Source organism: Zootoca vivipara, chromosome 2 (assembly GCF_963506605.1).
Source record: "Zootoca vivipara chromosome 2, rZooViv1.1, whole genome shotgun sequence".
NCBI classification, from domain to species: Eukaryota; Metazoa; Chordata; class Lepidosauria; order Squamata; family Lacertidae; genus Zootoca; species Zootoca vivipara.
In genome coordinates this window covers 95,528-117,338 of record NC_083277.1, presented here as the reverse complement: position 1 = coordinate 117,338, position 21,811 = coordinate 95,528, and the positions used below count along the sequence as shown (strand labels likewise).

Genomic DNA, 21,811 nt, shown 5'->3' with positions numbered 1-21,811 from the left:
GTTTCCCCCCTGAGTTTCTCTCTTGGCTGCTCCCCCTCCCAGCTTCTCCTTCATTTCGCCTTCCTCCTCTTCCTCCCCCCCATTATTTGGGGGGTAGCTAGATTCCCCCCCGGCCAGGCAGGCCCAGGAGGAGCCCACGGAGGCAGCAGGGCCAGACGGCAGTGTTTCCCGCCTTTTTTCGAAATAGGCGGGAACGCCATGTTGTTTCTTCCGGAGGCCTCAGCCGCTCCCAGAGACGCCATGGCTCCCCTGTGGGCCCCGTGGGCCCCACATTCTTGGGGTCTCTCTCTCCTCCCGGCTGAAGGAGGGCGGCACCTTTGGGTCCTCAGCAGCCTTCCTGCCATGATGGCCCGACAGAGGAGGCCTCTCTCTCCATTGGGAGATGCCAGGCAAGCAGCCTTGGGGGATCCACCAGGTTCTGGGCCAGGACAGGCGAAGGGGGCCAGGAAGGAAAGGCCCTCTCTGTCTCGGAGGCCCAAGAAGGAGAATGAGAAGGATAATAATAATAATAATAATAATAATAATAATAATGGCTTCATCTCATCTGAGGTGGAGGGTTCCCTCAGGGGAGTTTGACCCCCGGACCAGCTTCCTTGGTCACCCCAAGAGTCAGCGCTAGGAGAAGGGCTCCACCTTCAGGAATAGGGGAAAGACCAGGCTGGAGACTTCCCTTCTGGACCCCGAACTTGGGGTCCCAGGAGCCCTTTCTGGACAGCCCTTGCTTGTTCCTTCCCCCTCAGGTGGCAATTCAACAGGAGAAGCTGCTCCCACTCAGGATCCCTGCAGGTCTCTCGGGGCCACTGGAGCCCAGTGGGGGGACACTGGGGGAACTGGCTGAACTGGGGTCCTCCCAGCCCAGCCCAGACAAGAAAGAGAGGGCGCTCTCAGAAGAGGAAGCCATTTTGGAGAAGAACCGGACTTGGCTGCTCTCTGCTGAGAGTCTCCTGCCTTTCTTCCAAGGCTTCCTGGGGGCTGCAATGGCCAGAGGAAGAGACAGATCCCCCCCCCTGAATCCCCTGCAGGGCCCTGGGGAGCAAGCAGAGCCTGCCTCAGTTTCCTTCCCCAAGGCCTTGGAAGAATCTTGGGGTGTGGAAGGAGGAACCCCAAATAGGCTCCTGGCAAATGGGGAAAGGAACCTTATATGGCACTTCCAGATGAGTCTGGGAATCAACTCCAAGGTCCAGGGACTGATCCGCCCTGGCTTCCTCCTCGGAAGTCCCTTCAGAAGGAGAAGGGGTCCCATGTAGGCTCCTGGCAAACGGGGAAAGGCACATCGCATCTCCCTAACTCAGGGGATGGAACTCAGGGGATGGAACATTTTCTTCCCAGTTCCCTCCATGTAAACTTAGGGAATGGGATCCATTCCGCAGCTTAGTTCAAGCTGGAACTCTTACTGTCCTTATCAGACAGCCATAAATCTGCGCAAGCTGCTAGTGTTGGCACAAAACAGCCCAGCCTGCCTTTTACTTTCACTTTTAGGCAGCTCAGCATACTCACAGAGTCTCCACGCACTTGCTTTTTCTCTTCCGTCTCTGAAGAGGCTTGCTTGAAGCTGCTGGTTCCAGGAAACCCCAACGGGGACAAATACCAGCCCTACTGGCACTGGGTCTGTGGTCCCGATCCCTGGGCGCATAACCATTGTTACAGGAGCGTCCTAAACATGAGCAGGACCTTGGTAAAGACACATGCCCGACTGGCATGTTCTCTCCCTCCTGGTTGATCGATCGGGAGCTTCAAAAGCTTTCTCCAACACGAACATCACAGTGACTGATGCCTTGGAGACATCAGCACACTTAGGGATCTGCAGAGTCTTCGCAGTTTGCGTAACAGACCTCAGCAACTCAGCATTTTGGCTAATCTACTTTTATTTACATATGATACACTCGGAGCACTGCAACATGGCTCCCTCTCTCTCTAGCATCAGACAGCAAAGAGAAAGAACAAAGGACTATAGTCCCACTTCACGGAACACAGTATCACAAACATCCTGTCTCCATCACTTCCCACACTGTGGAATGAAAAACAAACACTGTCATATGATAGACAACAATCCCATGACTGCAGACACTGGGAATGAATCTTCAACAGACGGGTCCCTAAAAAGGGACAAGGGGAATGTGTGGGTCCTAAGCTGGGAGTTGTTGGAAAGGAGTCTCTGGGAGAGGCAGAAGGTTGTGTTGAGCAGGCGAGGGAAGAACAGGAGGAGAGAGAAAGAGCTCCATGGAAGGATGAGGTTGGACTGAGCTGGTGTGGGAATGATCGGCAGAGAAAAATGTACAGCCAGCAAAAGGGGGTTAAATGCAACTCCTGAAACTGTTAACAAGGCAATCTACACTCTTGTATGAGGGAAACTCTGAGGAAAGGGAATTAAGATGCCTTCTTCCCCATCCTCTGTGGATTAAAATATCTAAAGATTAGGAAATGAAGAAAGAAGAGGAAGCGTGAATGGATGAACATTCAAAGAGACAATAATTTTGGATTGTGATTTGGTTGAAATTTGTTGAAATGGTTTAAAAGGCTTTATAGAAAGTGGATGGAGAAACTGGAGAAATACTAATTTGGATTATGAGACGATCATTATGAGAGTCATATTGCACTGTCTGAGTGGTTAAGATTCGAAGGCTGTGGTAGGGAGGGAAATGTCATATTGCTGAAGGGGAGGGAAAAGGCTGGATATGAAATACAGCTGGGATTATTCTGGAGTGCATATTCTGAATAAATGTTGCAACAGATGATTTTCAGATGGAGACGGGAGTTTCCATTTCATCTACTTTTTGTTTGTTTTCTATATTAAGATTCCTTTATTTTGAATTAAGGAGGACACACATTGGAAGAGGAGAGTTGGAGGGACCTACAAGGAACTGAGGGAAGGAAGGATCTCCCAGGGTGGGAGACGGGGAGAAGAGGGGGCACCCAGGAGAGAGGTGGGGGAGCCTGGCTTTCTATGGGTTGATGAATGATATGATATATATGATACAAATGTCATAAAGGGTATTTTTAGTTATTCTTCACCTTTTTTCTATACAATGGTGTTTTGTAAGGGTTGTTTAATAATTTTTTTCTTTATTACTTTTCCTTTTTGGTTTTCCCTCTGTATGAATTCTTAGATGGGAAGTCAGACTTTCCTTCAGATTGAAGCTCTTTCCACATTCCAAGCATTGATATGGTGTCTCCCCTGTATGAATTCTTTGTTTAATAGTTTTTGCTTTATTGCTTTTCTTTTTTGGTTTTCCATCTGTATGAATTCTTTGATGGGAAGTGAGACTGTGCCTGACACTGAAGCTCTTCCCACATTCCAAGCACTGATATGGTTTCTCCCCTGTATGAATTCTTTGGTGGATCTTGAGACTCAAGCTTTGCCTGAAGCTCTTCCCACATTCGAAGCACTGATATGGTTTCTCCCCTGTATGAATTCTGTGATGGGAAGTGAGATGGTGGCTGCGACTAAAGCTCTTTCCGCATTCGAAGCACCGATAGGGTTTCTCCCCTGTATGAATTCTGCGATGGGAAGCGAGATGTGAGCTTTGCCTGAAGCGCTTTCCACATTCCAAGCACTGGTAGGGTTTCTCCCCTGTATGAATTCTCTGATGCGAAGTGAGACTCAGCCTGTCACTGAAGCTATTTCCACATTCCAGGCATTGATATGGTTTCTCCCCTGTATGGGTTCTTTGATGCGAAGTGAGATTGGAACTCTGACTGAAGCGCTTTCCACATTTGAAGCACCGATAGGGTTTCTCCCCCGTATGAATTCTTTGATGGGAAGCGAGATGATTCTTATGATTGAAGCTTTTCCCACATTTCACGCACTGATAGGGTTTCTCCCCCGTATGAATTCTGTGATGGCTATTGAGATGGTGGCTGTGACGAAAGCTCTTACCACACTCAACACATTGAAAAGGTTTCTCCCCTGTATGAATTCTTTGATGGGAAGTGAGATGGGAGCTATTAGTGAAGCTCTTTCCACATTCCAAACACTGATACAATTTCTCTCCACTGTGATTTCTTTTGTGTGAATTAAAGCTACCCCTCCGAATGAAGCTCTTTCTTTGATGGGACGTGGACTGGGAGCTCTGACCGATGTTCTCTCCACACTCTGAATATTTATTTGACTTCCCTACTATACGGATTCTGTTGTGGTCCCCCTGGTTCTTCCCTTCCAATTCATCACCATCTGCAATGAAGAGGAAAGCTTATTAGAGACTCAGGAAGAAATGGAGCTCCAGATTATTGAACAATGTGAATGAATGCTTTTGATAGAGGAAGAACTGAACAGCGAGATTGAGAGTGCTCCATTTCGGCCTCAAGAGGACATCCTTGGAGTCTAACTTAGTGTCATTGTTGATGTGTGGCATCTCTTACCCCCCAGCATTTGAGCATGCCTATGAGGCACCTGACAATCTTGAAACCAGTAGGGGGCCACTGCTAGCATGCTGTGACCGGGTCGCAGATGACACAGAACCATCAAACCCACCACCTGACACCTCTCCCAGCTATGTTAGCATAAGTCAGGCGAAGGGGACGTGGTTCACATCCATTATTGAACAAATAAATGCTTGTGATAGAGGAAGAACTGAAGAAAGTTAGATGTGAGGCCTTATTATAGTTTTCGCTGCCTTTGTTGGCTGGTATTAACTAGCATATTTGTCAGAGGGCCTGGTATGGCTACTCTAGAGTAACGACTCCAGCATGGTCTTTTAAGGTTTTTATTAAGTGCTGATTATTTACAGTGTTCAGAGCAGTAAAAATGCATCCTTAAGGTGAGGTGTCTGAACTCCCGAATGGCGATTGGCGCGTTTTCTTCCAGCACCACAGCTTTGGCAGACCCAACCTCTTCCCCCTACGTTTGCGTCGCAATTCGGGAGTTGGGGGAATTGGCCTCCCCCCTGTGCGTCCTACTTCCTGTCCCACCTGCGGCCTGGGCTCCACAACCTTGCCTGAGCCTCGGACACCACTTCCTGACTCTCCGCTGGAGGCAGAGCTCTCCTTACTCTCTCCCGCGCTTGGGGATGGGCTGGAACTTAAGATGGGAGGGACTTCCCTGTATCCCTCGTCCCTCACATCCATCCCCCTCCCAGGCTCCTCTCCCCCCCTTCCTAGTGGCTCTCCGCTTGCTGGGGACGAGTGAAACCCCAAGAAGTCTGTGGCATCCGAGCCTGTGGGTGTAAAAATTTCCCCCCAATCCTGCGATCTTTCTCCTTCCCCCTGAGAAGACGGGAATCCCAAGAAGTCAGTGGCGTCAGAGCTGGTGGGAGTAAAAATGTTCTGCCAGTCCTCTCCTGCCTCTGACGTCGTTGACCTCGGTGAAACCCACACCTCTTCTTCCGTGTCCTCAAATTCCGCTTCCCATCTCCATGGAGAGCTGCTGCCTGCTATCCCTTCCTCCTGCCCCTCCCCCTCTCCCTCCCTTTCCATGTGCCAGGGCTTGGGCCTGTGGGGGAACAGGGCGTGGAACTCTTCCACTAAAAATTCCTCAGGTACTTCTGTGGCCGGTATCCACTCATTGTGGGACGGCGGAGTGTCCTCCCATGCTGTCAGGTACTCCAGTCCTCTCACCCCTCTCCTTGAGTCTAAAATCTCAGTTGCCTCATTGAGCTGTCGGGCGTCTCCCGTCTCCCCCCCTCCCTCTGGAGGCTGATCGCTGTCCCTGAACCTGGTACTTTCCCTGTACGGCGACAGCAGCGATCTATGAAACACTGGGTGCACTCTCATGTCCTCCGGCAGTGCTAGCCTGAAGGCTACCGGGTTGACCTGTTGCGTGACCGTGAAGGGGCCCAGCCTCCTGGGTGCTAACTTCTTGCATCGCCCCCTGGTGGGAAGACCTTCCGAGGATAACCAAACCTTGTCCCCCACCCTGATGACCTCTCCCGGTCGCCTGTGGCGATCTGCCCCCTTCTTGTACGCTTCCTTGGCCCTCTCCAAGTGTTCTCTGAGCTGCTGGTGCACCGTCTCCAGGTCCTCTGCCCAATCCTCTGCCTGTGGGCCCTCTTCCTCCTCCTCCCCCTCCCTCTCCGGGAAAGATCTGAGGTCGCGCCCGTAGTTGGCCTTAAAGGGCGACACCCCTGTGGAGACGTGCACCGCATTGTTGTAGGCAAATTCTGCCAGGGGCAGGCGATCCACCCAGTCCGTTTGCCTCTGGCTGACGTAACATCTCAGGTACTGCTGCAGAATGGCGTTGACCCGCTCCGCCTGTCCATTGGTTTGCGGGTGCCTAGCCGTCGACAAGCTGACCTCCACCTGCAGGAGGTTCATGAGCCGCCTCCAGAACCTGGAAACAAATTGGCGGCCACGATCCGAAATAACCCTTAAAGGCAATCCATGCAGTCTGAATACGTGGTCAACAAACAGTTTGGCCGTCTCTTCTGCCGAGACCGCCCTGGCACACGGTATAAAATGGCACATTTTGGACATGAGGTCCACCACCACCAACACTGCGGTCTTGCCCCTGGACGACGGCAGGTCTGTGATGAAGTCCATGGACACTACTTCCCACGGCATGTGCGGTGTGGCTAAGGGCTGGGTGCCGGTGGCAACTCCTCCTCCATGTACTCTGGTTTGCGGGAGAGGGCATCCGCCCTGACATTCTGCTCTCCCGGGATGTAGTGGATGGAGAAGTTGAAGTTCGAGAAGAACTCTGCCCACCGTATCTGCCGCTGGTTGAGCACCCTGGCAGTTCTCCAGAACTCCAGGTTCTTGTGGTCTGTGCACACCTGGATGGGGTGCTTGGCGCCCACCAGGAAGTGTCGCCAGTGCTGGAACGCAGCGTGGATCGCGAGAAGTTCCCTGTCAAACACTGTGTAGTTGCGTTCCGGCTGGGTCAGCTTCCTGGAGAAGAAGGCACAGGGTCTCCACTCTCTGTTGGCGTCCAGTTGCAACAGAATCGCTCCCAGAGCCTTGTCCGAAGCATCTGTCTCCAGGCGTAGGGGCGCATCCTGCACCACGTGGAACAGGTGCTGGTCTGAAGCGAATACCCTCTTGAGGCTTTCGAACGCTGCTTGCGCCTCTGGTGTCCACCGGAACTTCTGCTTGCCTCTCAGGCAGTCGGTGATAGGAGCCGTGACGCGAGAGAAGTTCTTGATGAACTTCCTGTAGAAGTTCGCGAAGCCTAGTAGGCGTTGGGCATCTTTGCGCGTCCTGGGGCTGTGCCAGTCCAGGATGGCCTGCACCTTGTCCTTGTCCATCGCCAGCCCCTTGTCTGACAGCTTGTAGCCTAGGAAGTCCACTTCTTTGGTGTGAAACTTGCACTTCTCCAGCTTCACATACAGGTGGTTGTCCTTCAGGCGCTGCAACACCTCCCTGACATCCTTCACATGCTGCACTGGGTCATTGGAGTAGATAAGGATGTCATCCAGAAAGACCAAGCAGTTCTTGAAGAGGAGGGACCCCAGGACGTGGTGCATGAAGGCCTGGAAGCATGCTGAGCCCCCTTGCAACCCGAAGGGCATCACCAGATATTCAAAAGAGCCCAGAGGCGTGAACATCGTGGTTTTCCATTCATCACCCTCCCGGATCCTAATCAAGTTGTACGCCCCTCTTAGGTCGAGCTTGGTGAAGATCTTGCCCCTGTGTGCCGCTGTCAGGAGATCATCCACTCTGGGCATGGGGAAAGCCATTGGCTCTGTCACCGAATTCAGCCGTCTAAAATCCACCACCAGACGGCGCTGTTGCGTGTCTTTCTTGTCCACCCAGAAGACCGGGCTGCCCCCTGCTGCCTTGCTTTCTCTGATGAACCCCCGCTTGAGGTTCTTGTCGATGAAAGCGCGCAGATCCTCCAGTTCCTGATCTGACATGGCGTACAGCTTGGCTGGGGGTATAGTTGCCCCTGGCACCAGGTTGATCTGGCAGTCAAAAGGCCTGTGTGGGGGTAGGTGGTCGGACTCCGCTTCGCTGAAGACCTCCTGCAGGTCCCAGTACGGCTTGGGTATTGCCTCACCCCCCTTGACGTGCATGGTGGCCACCGTGGCTATCGGAGGCCCCTCCCCTGGTTGGTGCTGCATGCAATGTTCCAGACAAAAGTCCGATCCAAAAGTGATGCATCTCTGGTGCCAACTTATGGAGGGGTCGTGGCGCGTCAGCCAGCTCATGCCCAAGACGATGGGGGGGTCTGAGATGGTTGTGACGTTGAAAGCCAGTGTCTCTGAGTGCCTTCCCACCGTCATTCTCATGGGGGGGGGGTTTGATGCGTGATGGCCCCTCCCAGCAGCTCTCTGCCGTCAATGGTGGCCACGTGCAGGGGAAAATCCAGCTGCAGAAGTTGGATCTGGTGCTCTTCCGCAAAGTTTCTCGAGAAGAAGTTGGCTGAGGCACCACTGTCAATTAAGGCGAGGACTGTCAGGGGATAGCCATTTGGGAGCGTGAGCGTGACTTCTAGAACCACTCCTGCTCTGGGAGGGGTGGGCTGGCTGTGCTCCTCTCTGTGCGGGTGGGCGGGCGGGGGCTGTTGTCTGCTGACTGTGCCTGGCCGCTCCCCCTTGTCTCCTGCAGCCAGGCTGTCTCGTTTCCCTGCTGTGGTGCTGCGTCAGCTGGGGAAGGTACAACCGTTCCCGCCTTTCCTTGCCACTCTCTGCGATGAGGGCAGTCTCTGACGCGATGCCTGGGGGAGTTGCAGAGAAAGCAATTCCCGCCTCTTCCCTCCTTGCGTCTTGGCGCCGCCGGGGTTTGAAAAGCCCGCGCGCGCGCTCCTCCGATCTCCATCGGTTCCGGCTCTGGGCTTGGCCTGGGTGGGTGTGGGGGCGGGCCCTGGGGTGGGGTTTGGTGATGTGGTCTGTCCTGGGAGCGTGGGAACCAAGGTTTTGCTGCGCGCGTCGCTTGTTTGTCATTCCATCTGGATTCCTGTCTCACCCCCACCGCTAGCGCCGCTTTGCTTAACTCATCCATAGTTCGCGGTTTGGGACCTCTTGCCAGCTCATCCTTAACGTCTGCGTGCAAACCCATGTAGAAGGCTGATTTCACTGGCTCACTTTGCAGATCCCACCCCAGTTTGTGCACCAGCATGGTGAATCTCGCCCAGTAGTCCCTAACTGTCGATTTTCCTTGTGTTAAGTTATGAAGCTCCTCTTTAGTGGCCTCCATTTCACTGTCACTAGCGTACATTATTTTTAAAGCTTCTAGAAATAATTTTGCGTTCTTCATGCAAGGATTTTTTTGCGCGATGAGCGGTCTTACCCATTCTCGGGCGGCCCCCGTCAAATGCTCTATGATAAAGGAGACTCTGTGCGCGTCATCTGGGAATTCTGCTGCATGCAATTCCAGCGCATAATTTATTTCTGTCTCGAATCCTAGGTACTCCCTAGGGTCGCCGCTAAACTTGGTGACTAGGCTCTGTCCCCTTCTCACTTGGACTAGCTGCGGCTGGGGCACCCCCCCACCTCTAGCGGCTTTCTCCTCTTCCAACTTCTTCTGTAGGTCCAAAACCATCACCCTTAGCTGTTTCTCAGTCTCCTCTTTTGTCCTCACCTGGTCCACCAGCTTGTTCAGCTCCTCCTGCGCCCCTCGCGCTTCCTCCTGAGCGGCATGCAATTGCTGCTGTGCGTGCGCTGTGAGGTTCTGCAGCTCCTGCTTCGCTGCTTCGGCCTCCAGCCTCCAATGCTCAGCCTCTTGAGCGCTCATCGCTGCACTCCAAAGTAGCCAAAAAAAAAGATTCGGGAGTTGCTGTCAGAGGGCCTGGTATGGCTACTCTAGAGTAACGACTCCAGCATGGCCTTTTAAGGTTTTTATTAAGTGCTGATTATTTACAGTGTTCAGAGCAGTAAAAATGCATCCTTAAGGTGAGGTGTCTGAACTCCCGAATGGCGATTGGCGCGTTTTCTTCCAGCACCACAGCTTTGGCAGACCCAACCTCTTCCCCCTACGTTTGCGTCGCAATTCGGGAGTTGGGGGAATTGGCCTCCCCCCTGTGCGTCCTACTTCCTGTCCCACCTGCGGCCTGGGCTCCACAACCTTGCCTGAGCCTCGGACACCACTTCCTGACTCTCCGCTGGAGGCAGAGCTCTCCTTACTCTCTCCCGCGCTTGGGGATGGGCTGGAACTTAAGATGGGAGGGACTTCCCTGTATCCCTCGTCCCTCACAATATTGGTTGGCTTTTATATTTTATCCTGGAATCCGCTCCATCTCCCAGGTCAGTCATCTTTTGTTCCAGTACCAAAAAAATCCAATCCGGAGAATCCGAATGACTTTCGTCCAGTAGCACTTACACCCATAATTATGAAGTGCTTTGAAAAGCTGGTACGAAATTATGTCATTGCCTGCCTACCAGAGGGATTGGACACATTCCAATTTGTCTACAAAACGAAAAGATCAACAGAGGATGCCGTGGTGATTGCCCTCCAAGCTGTTCTTGCACATTTGGAGCAGCGGGGGAGCTACGCCAGACTGCTTTTTGTAGATTTCAGCTCGGCATTCAATACCATTCTACCGCGACGTCTGATAACTAAATTGGGAAATCTGGGGCTCCCGCTATCACTCTGTGGGTGGATACTGGACTTTCTCTCAGATCGCTCCCAGAGGGTCCGGTTGGGCCCTTATATGTCGTACATGCTTAGGACTAACACAGGAACACCACAAGGATGCGTACTTAGTCCGCTCCTTTATACTCTTTATACATATGATTGTGTCGCTGCCCACCCTAGAAATAGGGTTGTCAAATTTGCAGATGACACAACCGTGATCGGGCTCATCTCTGATAAGGAGGGTGAAACTGAGTATAGAGATGAGGTGGAGCGACTGACAGAGTGGTGCAGAGTCAACAACTTGCTCATTAATACAAAGAAAACTAAGGAGCTTGTGGTGGACTTTAGGAGACAGAAGAACGAGGTCCAGCCACTCTTGATTGACGGAATTTGTGTGGAGAGGGTAACAATGTTTAGATTTCTAGGCATTGAGTTACAGGAGGATCTGTCCTGGAGTGTTAATACAAGGGGGCTTGTGAAGAAGGCGCAGCAGAGACTGTATTTTTTGAGAATTTTAAGGAAAAACCATCTTCCACAAAAGCTGCTGCTTGCCTTCTATCACTGTGCCATACAGAGCGTGCTCACGTACGGTTTATGTGTGTGGTACGGAAGCTGTACTTCCCAGGACAGAGCAGAGCTGTGTAGAATTATTAAAACAGCAGAGAGCATTATTGGCTGCTCACTCACCACCTTAGAACAAATTTACACCACCAGGTGCCATAGAAAAGCACTAGATATATCAAGAGATCCAACGCACCCTGGCCACCATTTCTTTCAGCTCCTGCCATCGGGACGGAGATATAGAACAATGCAGGCAAGAACGAGCCGTCTCAGGAACAGTTTCTTCTCTAGAGCAATTTTGGCCTTAAATGGAAAGCCTGGACTTTGAAGTCATCTTATTTTACTTGTTATTTTGTATTATATTTACTGTTTTTAATTAGGTTTTTTATAATTTTGGATTATGCGGAATGCTTTATCTGAGTGGATGTAGCAACCGAGTAATTTCGTTGTTCCCGCAGGGGGACAATGACAATAAAGATATCTTATCTTATCTCTTTGGTTAACCAAATGCAAACAGATGCCAAAACATCAAACCTGACAGAAGTTACTTCAACTTCCCTTAAAGCTCTGAAGCCCACATTTAAGAAGGCCTGGGAGGTTCAGACAAGCCTGGTCATTCTTTAAAAAAGCATGACTAGACGGAAAACAGTCACAACGGCCACAAGAGCTCCTAACTAGGCATTCGGCTATGCAATGTTGAATGTTCTCTGTTCTCTGTTGTTTCCCCCTTATTGTTTCAGTTTAAATGCCCGACCTGAAGAATATGGAGCAGATGATTCAGCAGGGGAAACACAGCCCAGAATAAGTAAGGGGGTAGTACAAGAATACTTGGCTAGTTTAGATGTATTCAAGTCTCCAGGGCCAGATGAACTACATCCAAGAGTATTAAAAGAACTAGGAGAGGTGATTTCAGAACCACTGGCAATAATCTTTGAAAATTCCTGGAGAACAGGCGAAGTTCCAGCAGACTGGAGGAGGGCAAATGTTGTCCCTATTTTCAAAAAGGGGAAAAGAGAGGACCCAAACAATTACCGCCCAGTCAGCCTGACATCAATACCAGGAAAGATTCTAGAGCAGATCATTAAGCAAACAGTCTGTGAGCACCTAGAAAGAAACTCTGTGATCACTAAAAGTCAGCATGGGTTTCTGAAAAATAAGTCATGTCAGACTAATCTGATCTCATTTTTTTACATAATTACAAGCCTGGTGGATGAAGGGAACGCTGTGGATGTAGCCTATCTTGATTTCAGCAAGGCCTTTGACAAGGTGCCTCATGATATTGTAAAGAAGCTGGTAAAATGTGGGCTAGACAATGCTACCATTCAGTGGATTTGTAACTGGCTTACTGACCGAACCCAAAGGGTGCTCATCAATGGCTCCTCCTCATCCTGGAGAGAAGTGGCTAGTGGGGTGCCACAGGGTTCTGTCTTGGGCCCAGTCTTATTCAACATCTTTATCAATGACTTGGATGATGGGCTTGAGGGCATCCTGAGCAAGTTTGCAGACGACACCAAATTGGGAGGGGTGGCTAATACCCCAGAGGACAGGATCACACTTCAAAATGACCTTAACAGATTAGACAACTGGGCCAAAGCAAACAAGATGAATTTTAACAAGGAGAAATGTAAGGTACTACATACTACACTTGGGCAAAAAAAATGAAAGGCACAATTACAGGATGGGAGACACCTGGCTTGAGAGCAGTACATGTGAAAAGGATCTAGGAGTCTTGGTAGACCACAAACTTGACATGAGTCAGCAGTGTGATGCAGCAGCTAAAAAAGCCAATGCAATTCTGGGCTGCATCAATAGGAGTATAGCATCTAGATAAGGGAAGTAATAGTACCACTGTATTCTGCTCTGGTCAGACCTCACCTGGAGTACTGTGTCCAGTTCTGGGCACCACAGTTCAAGAAGGATACTGACACTGACAAGCTGGAACGTGTCCAGAAGAGGGCAACCAAAATGGTCAAAGGCCTGGAAACGATGCCTTATGAGGAACGGCTTAGGAAGCTGGGTTTGTTTAGCCTGGAGAAGAGAAGGTTAAGGGGTGATATGATAGCTATGTTCAAATATATAAAAGGATGTCATATAGAGGAGGGAGAAAGGCTGTTTTCTGCTGCTCCAGAGAAGCGGACATGGAGCAATGGATTCAAACTACAGGAAAGAAGATTGCACCTAAACATTAGGAAGAACTTCCTGACAGTAAGAGCTGTTCGACAGTGGAATTTGCTACCAAGGAGTGTGGTGGAGTCTCCTTCTTTGGAGGTCTTTAAGCAGAGGCTTGACAGCCATATGTCAATAATGCTTTGATGGTGTTTCCTGCTTGGCAGGGGGTTGGACTGAATGGCCCTTGTGGTCTCTTCCAACTCTATGATTCTAAAGCAATTCATGAACCCAGAACTCATACACTGACCACAACTGATGAACCATATGTTATGGATATTCCGGCCAGTTTATTCTGTTATTTTATATACAAATGACATGAGAAAACTCCGTCTTCATATTTCTATCATTTCCTAGTCCTATGATCCTTGTTTTCAAAAGCAAAGAAGAGTTTTGGAAAAGGTAACATACGAAGCCACATTTGCATTCAATCTGCAAAGCAGGATCAACAGTTGTGGCTTCTAGTGCTGCACAATGCATTGGTAAGTTGTCTGACATTGGTAAGACATTCAGATCATGGTACCGGTTTTAGACATTTTGAGCTGCCAATACATCGCGGTGGCCGGGGAGCTGTGATGTCTTCCTAACTCAAATTGCCTGCAGATGATAAAGGCACAGGTAGGCAGGCAGGCAGGCAGAGAAGCTCAAAAAGGTGCTCCCCTTCTCCATCTCCTGCCTCCCCCCACCTCCAAGCTGAGCAAGCCCCCATACCTCTTTGGCTCCATCCCTCCATGTCCCCATCTCCACTCCCCTGGGACTCACCAGATCTCTCGCAGGTCCCAGGGAGGGAACGCTCAGATGTTGTGGGGAGGGATGCAAGAGACAACCTCACCAGGTCAACCGTCCATCGACCCCCTTCCATCCTCGCTAGCTTTGCAGGATCCGTCTCTTTCATCCTTCCTGAGGAGTCAGGGAGCCCAAAGAAGCTGCAGGGTCCTGGGAGAGAGGAAGAAACAAAGGGAGAGAGGAAGACACAAAGGGAGCCTTTGTTGGTCTTTCTCCATCTCCATCTTGGTCTTTCTCCATCTCCCTCCGCCTGCCTGCCTCCCCCCATCCCCAAGCTGAGCAAGCCCCCATACCTCTTTGGCTCCATCCCTCCATGTCCCCATCTCCACTCCCCTGGGACTCACCAGATCTCTCGCAGGTCCCAGGGAGGGAACGCTCAGATGTTGTGGGGAGGGATGCAAGAGACAACCTCACCAGGTCAACCGTCCATCGACCCCCTTCCATCCTCGCTAGCTTTGCAGGATCCGTCTCTTTCATCCTTCCTGAGGAGTCAGGGAGCCCAAAGAAGCTGCAGGGTCCTGGGAGAGAGGAAGAAACAAAGGGAGAGAGGAAGACACAAAGGGAGCCTTTGTTGGTCTTTCTCCATCTCCATCTTGGTCTTTCTCCATCTCCCTCCGCCTGCCTGCCTCCCCCCATCCCCAAGCTGAGCAAGCCCCCATACCTCTCCAGCTCCATCCCTCCATGTCCCCATCTCCACTCCCCTGGGACTCACCAGATCTCTCGCAGGTCCCTGGGAGGGAACGCTCAGAGGTTGTGGGGAGGGATGCAGGAGGCAACCTCACCAGGTCAACCGTCCATCTTCCCCCTTCCATCCTCGCTAGCTTTGCAGGATCCGTCTCTTTCGTCCTTCCTGAGGAGGAGCCAAAACAAGCTGCAGGGTCCTGGGAGAGAGGAAGAAGGAAAGGGAGCCTCAGAGGCCCTGCAGGAATTCTCCTGCTCAGATATTCTCCTGCCCCTGGAGAAGCACAAATGGGGCAGCCCCTTCCCAACAGCCCCATTTCTAAACATCTCCAGTGGTTCCAATTTCCTCTGTTTGCTCCTCTCCCCACTTCGTAAGGCTGGCATGGTCTGCACAGTAGTGACCTGAGACCAGTAGAGACCAGATCCCATTGAACTTGGTGGGGTTTATGGACAGGACTTGGTGCAAAAATCACTCACCGTTCTGTCCCCAAGCCTGAAAACGGCCACCCCAGAGCATGGGCAGAAAACAGACAAGTAGCTCTTACATGTAGATGCCCCCATGCTAGGTGCTTTGTATAGAGCAGGCGCCGGCAACGTTTTTGGCCCGTGGGCCGGAGGAATCCCACAGACTATCGTCCGTGGGACAGACATGGGCCGCACAGGCGCAGAAGCAATTTCCGGTGCCGCGCTGCCCACGTCCGGAACACCAGAAATGGCTTCTGCCCATGTCCGCGGCTGCGCAGAAGCAATTGCCGGTGCTGGCTGCCCATTTCCAAAATGTCCGCAGTGCCAGAAATCGCTTCTGTGACTGCGTAGACGTGGTTTCCGGCGCCGCTCGGCGAGTCCCCGCGCTGCGCTGGTTTACCGCTCTTCTTTGTATGTACAAACCTCCTTTTGCCATGGTTTCCCTGTGGGCTCTTTTAACCTCCCTGGTTGATCTGTTTTTAATGGTAGGGAACAGGACCAGTGGTCAGGGATGATGGGAGTTGTAGTCCCAAAACATCTGGAGTGCCAAGGTTCGCCATCACTGCCTTATACCATTTTCTAAAATTCTATGATTATCCCTGCTGTGTTTTATTTAATGGAAATTGAGACTGGTTTTCCAGGTGAAGCTTTTTCCACATTCCAAAAAGGAAATATTTCATGGAAAATTATATTCTGACCTGTATGAAGCTTTTCCCAAACACTGTCCTGTATGAAGAATCTCATGGGAATTGAAAATGGAGCTGTGAAGGAAGCTTTTTCCACATTTCAAGGACTCATTTCCTCCCACCGTGAGTTCTTTCATGTGAAGTGAGGCTATCCTTCTGAATGAAGAGCTTTCCTTGATGGGAAGCGGACTGGGAGCTCTGACTAAAGTTCTCTCCACACTCTGAATATTTATATGGTTTCTCCATTGTGAGGATTTTCTTGTCTCCCTTCTTCTTCCTTTCCTATTCACCACCTACAACCCACGGCAGTATAATCAATCAATCAATCAATCAATCAATCAATTAATATAATAGCCTCAGGAACATATAGAGTCCAAAATGATTGAACAATGCAAATGAATGCTTGTGAAAGAGGAAGAAGGGAAGGGAGTTACTGCCTTTTTGGCTGGTAATACCTAACCTATTTATGGGAACGAGAGATTCAAAAAGCCTGGCTCTTTCCAGGGATGGATTTAATTTGGCTCAATCATGGAATCCGCTCCATCTCCAAGGTCAGTCATTTCTTTGCTCAACCAAAAACAGACAGATGCAGAAAGGAAAAGAGAAAAATGGACAGGATGTACTTCCACGTCCCTAAGATCTCTGAAGCCTGCATTTAAGAAGGCCTGGGCAGTTCAGACCAGCCTCACCATGGTTTGAAAAGGCAGCACTGGTGGAAGAATATTCCCAGACAGAACAGCAGATATTGTTAGTTTTCCATTCAAGGAGAGTTGTGGGTGTTAAAATTTCAGATGCTGTAGGTGGCGCTATTGGGCTCCCTCAAAATAGCAGAAGTTTGTCCTGCAGAGATCTGTATGGAGTTTCAAAACTGAACTTATGGTCCAGCAGGGAGCCTTACCAGAGAGGCCAGGATCCCACACTTCTCCTCCTTGACTTCCTTCTGCAGAGCTCTCTGGTCAGGATCCAGCAACGCCCAGGCCTCGTCTGTGAAAGGAACAGCTAGGTCTTCAAAGCACACTGGACCCTAAGAGAAAGAGGGAGCATAAAGATCTTGTTCTTTTCTGAAACAATTTTGTTGTGTATTTAAATGATGGGTACGAATCTTTGTGTCAATGGGGGAATTCCACAAAATAATCTTTTATTATCTATACGGCACTCATCTTCAAGTTATTCTTTGCAAGCATTCCCATTTTCCAAATGGAAGGACCTCTTCTCTCTTCATGTAAAACAAATATGCTAACTGATTTTTATTCTTTTTGAATGTATCAATGTAGTAAGGTAAGAATTTAAAAAAGAAGTTTTTGAGTTGTTGTTTTTTTAAAGAAAATTATTGAAGATTAATTTGAGCTTCATTTGTAATTTGCAAATGTTTCCGTCTGGCTGCAGCCTCTGTTCACAAATGTGACCTATCCCTCTGTCTGAAGGGGGTTCATTTGCATGCCCACTTTTCCTTGACCCAAAGCCCTCTCCCCAAAAAGGAAAGCAGCATCTGGATCCAAAGGAAGAACAGAACTGCAGACCTCTTGCAAACTCGCCCCCTCCCTGGCTTGGCAGAGAGGACAAAGGAGGACCCTCTGCAGAAAAGAACAGAAACTTCCAGAAGGTACCAGTATTTTCCGGATTCTGCCCTCAAGACTTTAGCCATGACTTTCTGTCCCACTGCCAGAAGCATCTTTGTTGTTGTTGTTTAGTCGTTTAGTCGTGTCCGACTCTTTGTGACCCCCTGGACCAGAGCACGCCAGGCACTCCTGTCTTGCACTGCCTCCCGCAGTTTGGTCAAACTCATGTTCGTAGCTTCGAGAACACTGTCCAACCATCTCGTCCTCTGTCGTCCTCTTCTCCTAGTGCCCTCAATCTTTCCCAACATCAGGGTCTTTTCCAAGGATTCTTCTCTTCTCATGAGGTGGCCAAAGTATTGGAGCCTCAGCTTCACGATCTGTCCTTCCAGGGAGCACTCAGGGCTGATTTCCTTAAGAATGGATAGGTTTGATCTTCTTGCAGTCCATGGGACTCTCAAGAGTCTCCTCCAGCACCATAATTCAAAAGCATCAATTCTTCGGCGATCAGCCTTCTTTATGGTCCAGCTCTCACTTCCATACATCACTACTGGGAAAACCATAGCTTGAACTAGACGGACCTTTGTAGGCAAGGAGATAGGCAAGAATAATCTTATCTCCCTAGTTTTTGTGGCAACACTTTGGCCCAAGTTTCCACCACAGAATCGTAGAATGGGAGAGTCAGGAGGGGTCCTCATTGTCACCTGCTCCAACCCCCTGCAAGGCAGGAATCTCCTCCAAGACAGATGGCCATCCAATCTCTGCTTTATCCTCTGCCAAGGAAGGAGAGTCTATCTACTGTCCTAAAGTCCTCCCTGAGGTTTAGCTGGAATCTCCTTTCTTGTAACTTAGAATCATAGAATCATAGAGTTGAAGAGACCACAAGGGCCATCCAGTCCAACCCCCTGCCAAGCAGGAAACACCATCAAAGCATTCTTGGCATATGCCTGTCAAGCCTCTGCTTAAAGACCTCCAAAGAAGGAGACTCCACCACACTTCTTGGCAGCAAATCCCACTGCCAAACAGCTCTTACTGTCAGGAAGTTCTTCCTAATGTTTTGGTGGAATCTTCTTTCTTGAAGTTTGAATCCATTGCTCCGTGTCCGCTTCTCTGGAGCAGCAGAAAACAATCTTTCTCCCATTGAAGCCATTGCTTCAGGTCTTACCCTCCCTGCACCCCTGGGACCCCCCTTCTCCCCATGGCAGCCTCAGGGGGAAGAGAGAGAGGGGAGACTCACCGGATTCCAGGAGGGGCACCAAGGAAGCTTTTGCAAAGGAGAGAAGCAAGCAGGAAGGGATGCGGGAGGGAGGGAGGGAATTCAGCCATGGAGGACCTTGCCTCCTCCCCCTTCACTTCCTGTCCTCTCTAGGAATCCAGCTCGGCTCCTTATAACCCTTGCAAAGCCCAGGGCACCGAACCCCCGCCCCGCGCCTGCAGTTTTCCTGCTTCTGCGCCTGCGCTCAAGGGGCTGCCCCCTTTCCCTCCCCGCTTCTCCCTCTTTGCCAAGGACTCTGCCCCAAGGAGCCCACATCTAACCAGACTAACCGCGAGGGAGAGGGGGAGCATGGGGGGGGGTTACCTTGGCTCTCCCCCTCCCCCAACATAGAGGCTCCTGGATCCCAAGGAAAGGCTGGGATGGAAAAGAGGGGAAAGTCTGCCTAGTGGCAGGAGGTGCCTTGGGCTCAGCAATGGCTCCGTCAAGACACCCTCTAAAAAAACACCACCCAGCTCAGCGAGTGGGGGGCGGGGAGAGGATAGAGGGGGCGCTTTTTAGCCAGGAGATCCCTCCCCTCCAGTGGATTTTTCTGCTTCTGCAACCGATTTTCATCCCAGGAAAAGAGACAGATGAAGTGTCCCGGGCAAGGAATGAGATGCACATGCGATGGGTGGGGGCTTAAGGGGGGCAGATGTGGAAGCCCCCCCCCGCTAATAGCCCCACAGGCAGGAAAGGGGAAGCCCAGGAGAGGAGAGAGAGGGAGGGAGGGGGCGCATGTTGCTCAGTGAAGCGCCCCCCCCCAATCTGGGACTGGGACTCCCCCCTGACAGCTGGCCAGGATTAATGGGAAGACCCTGCAGGCCTCACCCGCGGGTGCCCACTAATCCTGCTCCCAATTCCGAAGGGTGGAAAGCCCTCGAGAGAATTCGGCTCTCCTGGGCTTGAGTTCCATTACTTTAAGTGAATAATTCGGTAATAAGTTTTGGACATGCTTCAGACAAGAAGGAGGAAAGTGACAGTAAGAGCTGTTCGGCAGTGGAATTTGCTGCCAAGGAGTGTGGTGGAGTCTCCTTCTTTGGAGGTCTTTAAGCAGAGGCTTGGCAGGCATATGTCAAGAATGCTTTGATGGTGTTTCCTGCTCGGCAGGGGATTGGACTGGATGGCCCTTGTGGCCTCTTCCAACTCTATGATTCTATGATTCTATTATCCAGCCACTGAGAAGACAGGACGAGATTCATAGAATCATAGAATAGATTAAGAGGAAGAAGACATTAACCCAGGCATCCCCAAACTGTGGCCCTCCAGATGTTTTGGCCTACAACTCCCATGATCCCTAGCTAACAGGACCAGTGGTCAGGGATGATGGGAATTGTAGTCCAAAACATCTGGAGGGCCGAAGTTTGGGGATGCCTGCATTAACATCTTATCGGTACGTGGGAACGGAACGAAAGGGGGGGAGGGGCCCCACTCTGTGATATTGTATTTCGAAGCATAATATATTAACGTGCAAAAAAAAAAACCAGAAGAACTGTTTTCATTTGTTAGAGCAAGCGAGATCTGAAAGTTTGAAAGAATATGTGGATATTTTATTATTATTTTTTTAAAAAATAAACTCTGTGGAATTGGCCTATGGAATAATAACACCAATCCGACAAAATAAGACTTTATATTTGGAAGCAACTTCGAAGAGGATAAAAGAGAATAATAACACCAATCCGACAAAATAAGACTTTATATTTGGAAGCAACTTCGAAGAGGATAAAAGGTGCTTTGATCTGTTAATTGGCAGAGCTTCTCCTGAAGAATTTTGGATGTTTGCCTGGAACTACCTCGTTCTGTGATTAATGACGCAGTAATCTGTGAATCATTGAGGTCGGGGATAGCCAAAAAATAACCATTTATATACGAACTTACAGTTTGACAGGCGAACCCCCCCCCCTTGAAAGGCTCCTATGTGATTGGTTCGAAAGATATTTAGCAGAATATATTGTTTGGATTTACGGACTGAGCAAAGATGGTGAGAGTGGCAGATTGGGATTTTGGAAGAAATACCAGCATATCTGGAGGAGCTGTAATCTATGGAAAAGACTATGGACATAAAATCCACACAGGAATGTTATTTTGGCTGTTTATCTCACGATTGCTGGATAGTTCAGTGGCATGAATGAAGATTGAAGGACAACATCAGAAGGAGCAAGAATATTTTTGGCGGACTTAGAAGGCAATACAGATTTGTTTCAATTATGGTTCCTGAAAGCCTGAAGCATGGGAAGCCGATAAAGAATGATAATTCAGCAGTTTATTTGGATCTATTTGAAATATTTGAAGCATAATTGGAACATTTGATGTGATTATTATAATTGGAAACTAATAAAAAATTAATTGGCCAAAAAAAGAAGAACCACACCTTCTTCCCCATCCCCAGTAGATTAAAATGTCTAAAGATTAGGAAAAGAAGAAAGAAGAGGAAGCAGGATTGGATGAACATTAAAAGAGACTATAATTTTGGATTGTGATTTGGCTGAAATTTGTTGGAAGAGTTTTAATAAGGCTTCATAGAAACTGGATGGAGAAACTGTAGAAATACTAATTTGGATTATGAGACAATCATTATAAGAGTCATATTGATCTGTCAGAGTAGTTAAAATTTGAAGGCTGGGCTAGGTAGGGAAATGTAGGGAAAGTGTGATCTTGCTGAAAGGGAGGGGAAAGGCTGGATACTAAATACAACTGGGTTTATTCTGGAGTGCATATTCTGTTATTATTAATCTTTATTAGTTGAAAAATGAAACAGAAAAAGAGAAAAACAAAACACAAAACTTTTAAGTAAAACCATTCCTATATATAATGCAGCTACTCATAATAACAGACTAATAGAATCAAACGAAAGAGAAATATGAAAAATGAATAAAACTTCCAAATAGTCCTGTCATACTCTAATGAAACAGCCCCATTTTGATCTCCCATTAACATTATTTTCATCTCACAAACCTCAAATAGTTTCTCCTCTAGAATTTAATAGAATTCAGATACTGTATTGTCTCATTTGGAGTGTGCTTGGCACAGTCTTTTATTTGAATCTATTCTATGTGTTTCCTGTAAATATATGACGTCCAACTTTTGTTTAAGCAAGATGTGTGCTATTTGGTTTCTTTTGATTTTTTTTATTAAGTCCATTTATGTTCCACAACAGCACTTTCAGATCCATCCCAAGGTCCTCTTCTTTTGTCCCTTTACTGCTCTTCCTC

At 49.3% G+C, this 21,811-nt stretch overlaps 1 protein-coding gene across 1 annotated transcript; it reads right to left on the bottom strand.

Moving 5' to 3' along the window:
- Positions 1-38: 38 nt before the first annotated feature.
- LOC118078034 (zinc finger protein OZF) lies at positions 39-18,706 on the bottom strand. Its single transcript, XM_060271089.1, has 6 exons — positions 18,585-18,706; positions 16,690-16,815; positions 14,672-14,840; positions 14,304-14,477; positions 13,936-14,109; positions 39-4,171 (listed from the first exon to the last, which is right to left on the bottom strand). The coding sequence occupies exons 3-6, from the start codon at positions 14,769-14,771 to the stop codon at positions 3,048-3,050; spliced, it is 1,572 nt and encodes a 523-aa protein (XP_060127072.1). The 5' UTR covers positions 14,772-14,840; positions 16,690-16,815; positions 18,585-18,706; the 3' UTR covers positions 39-3,047.
- Positions 18,707-21,811: the final 3,105 nt, after the last annotated feature.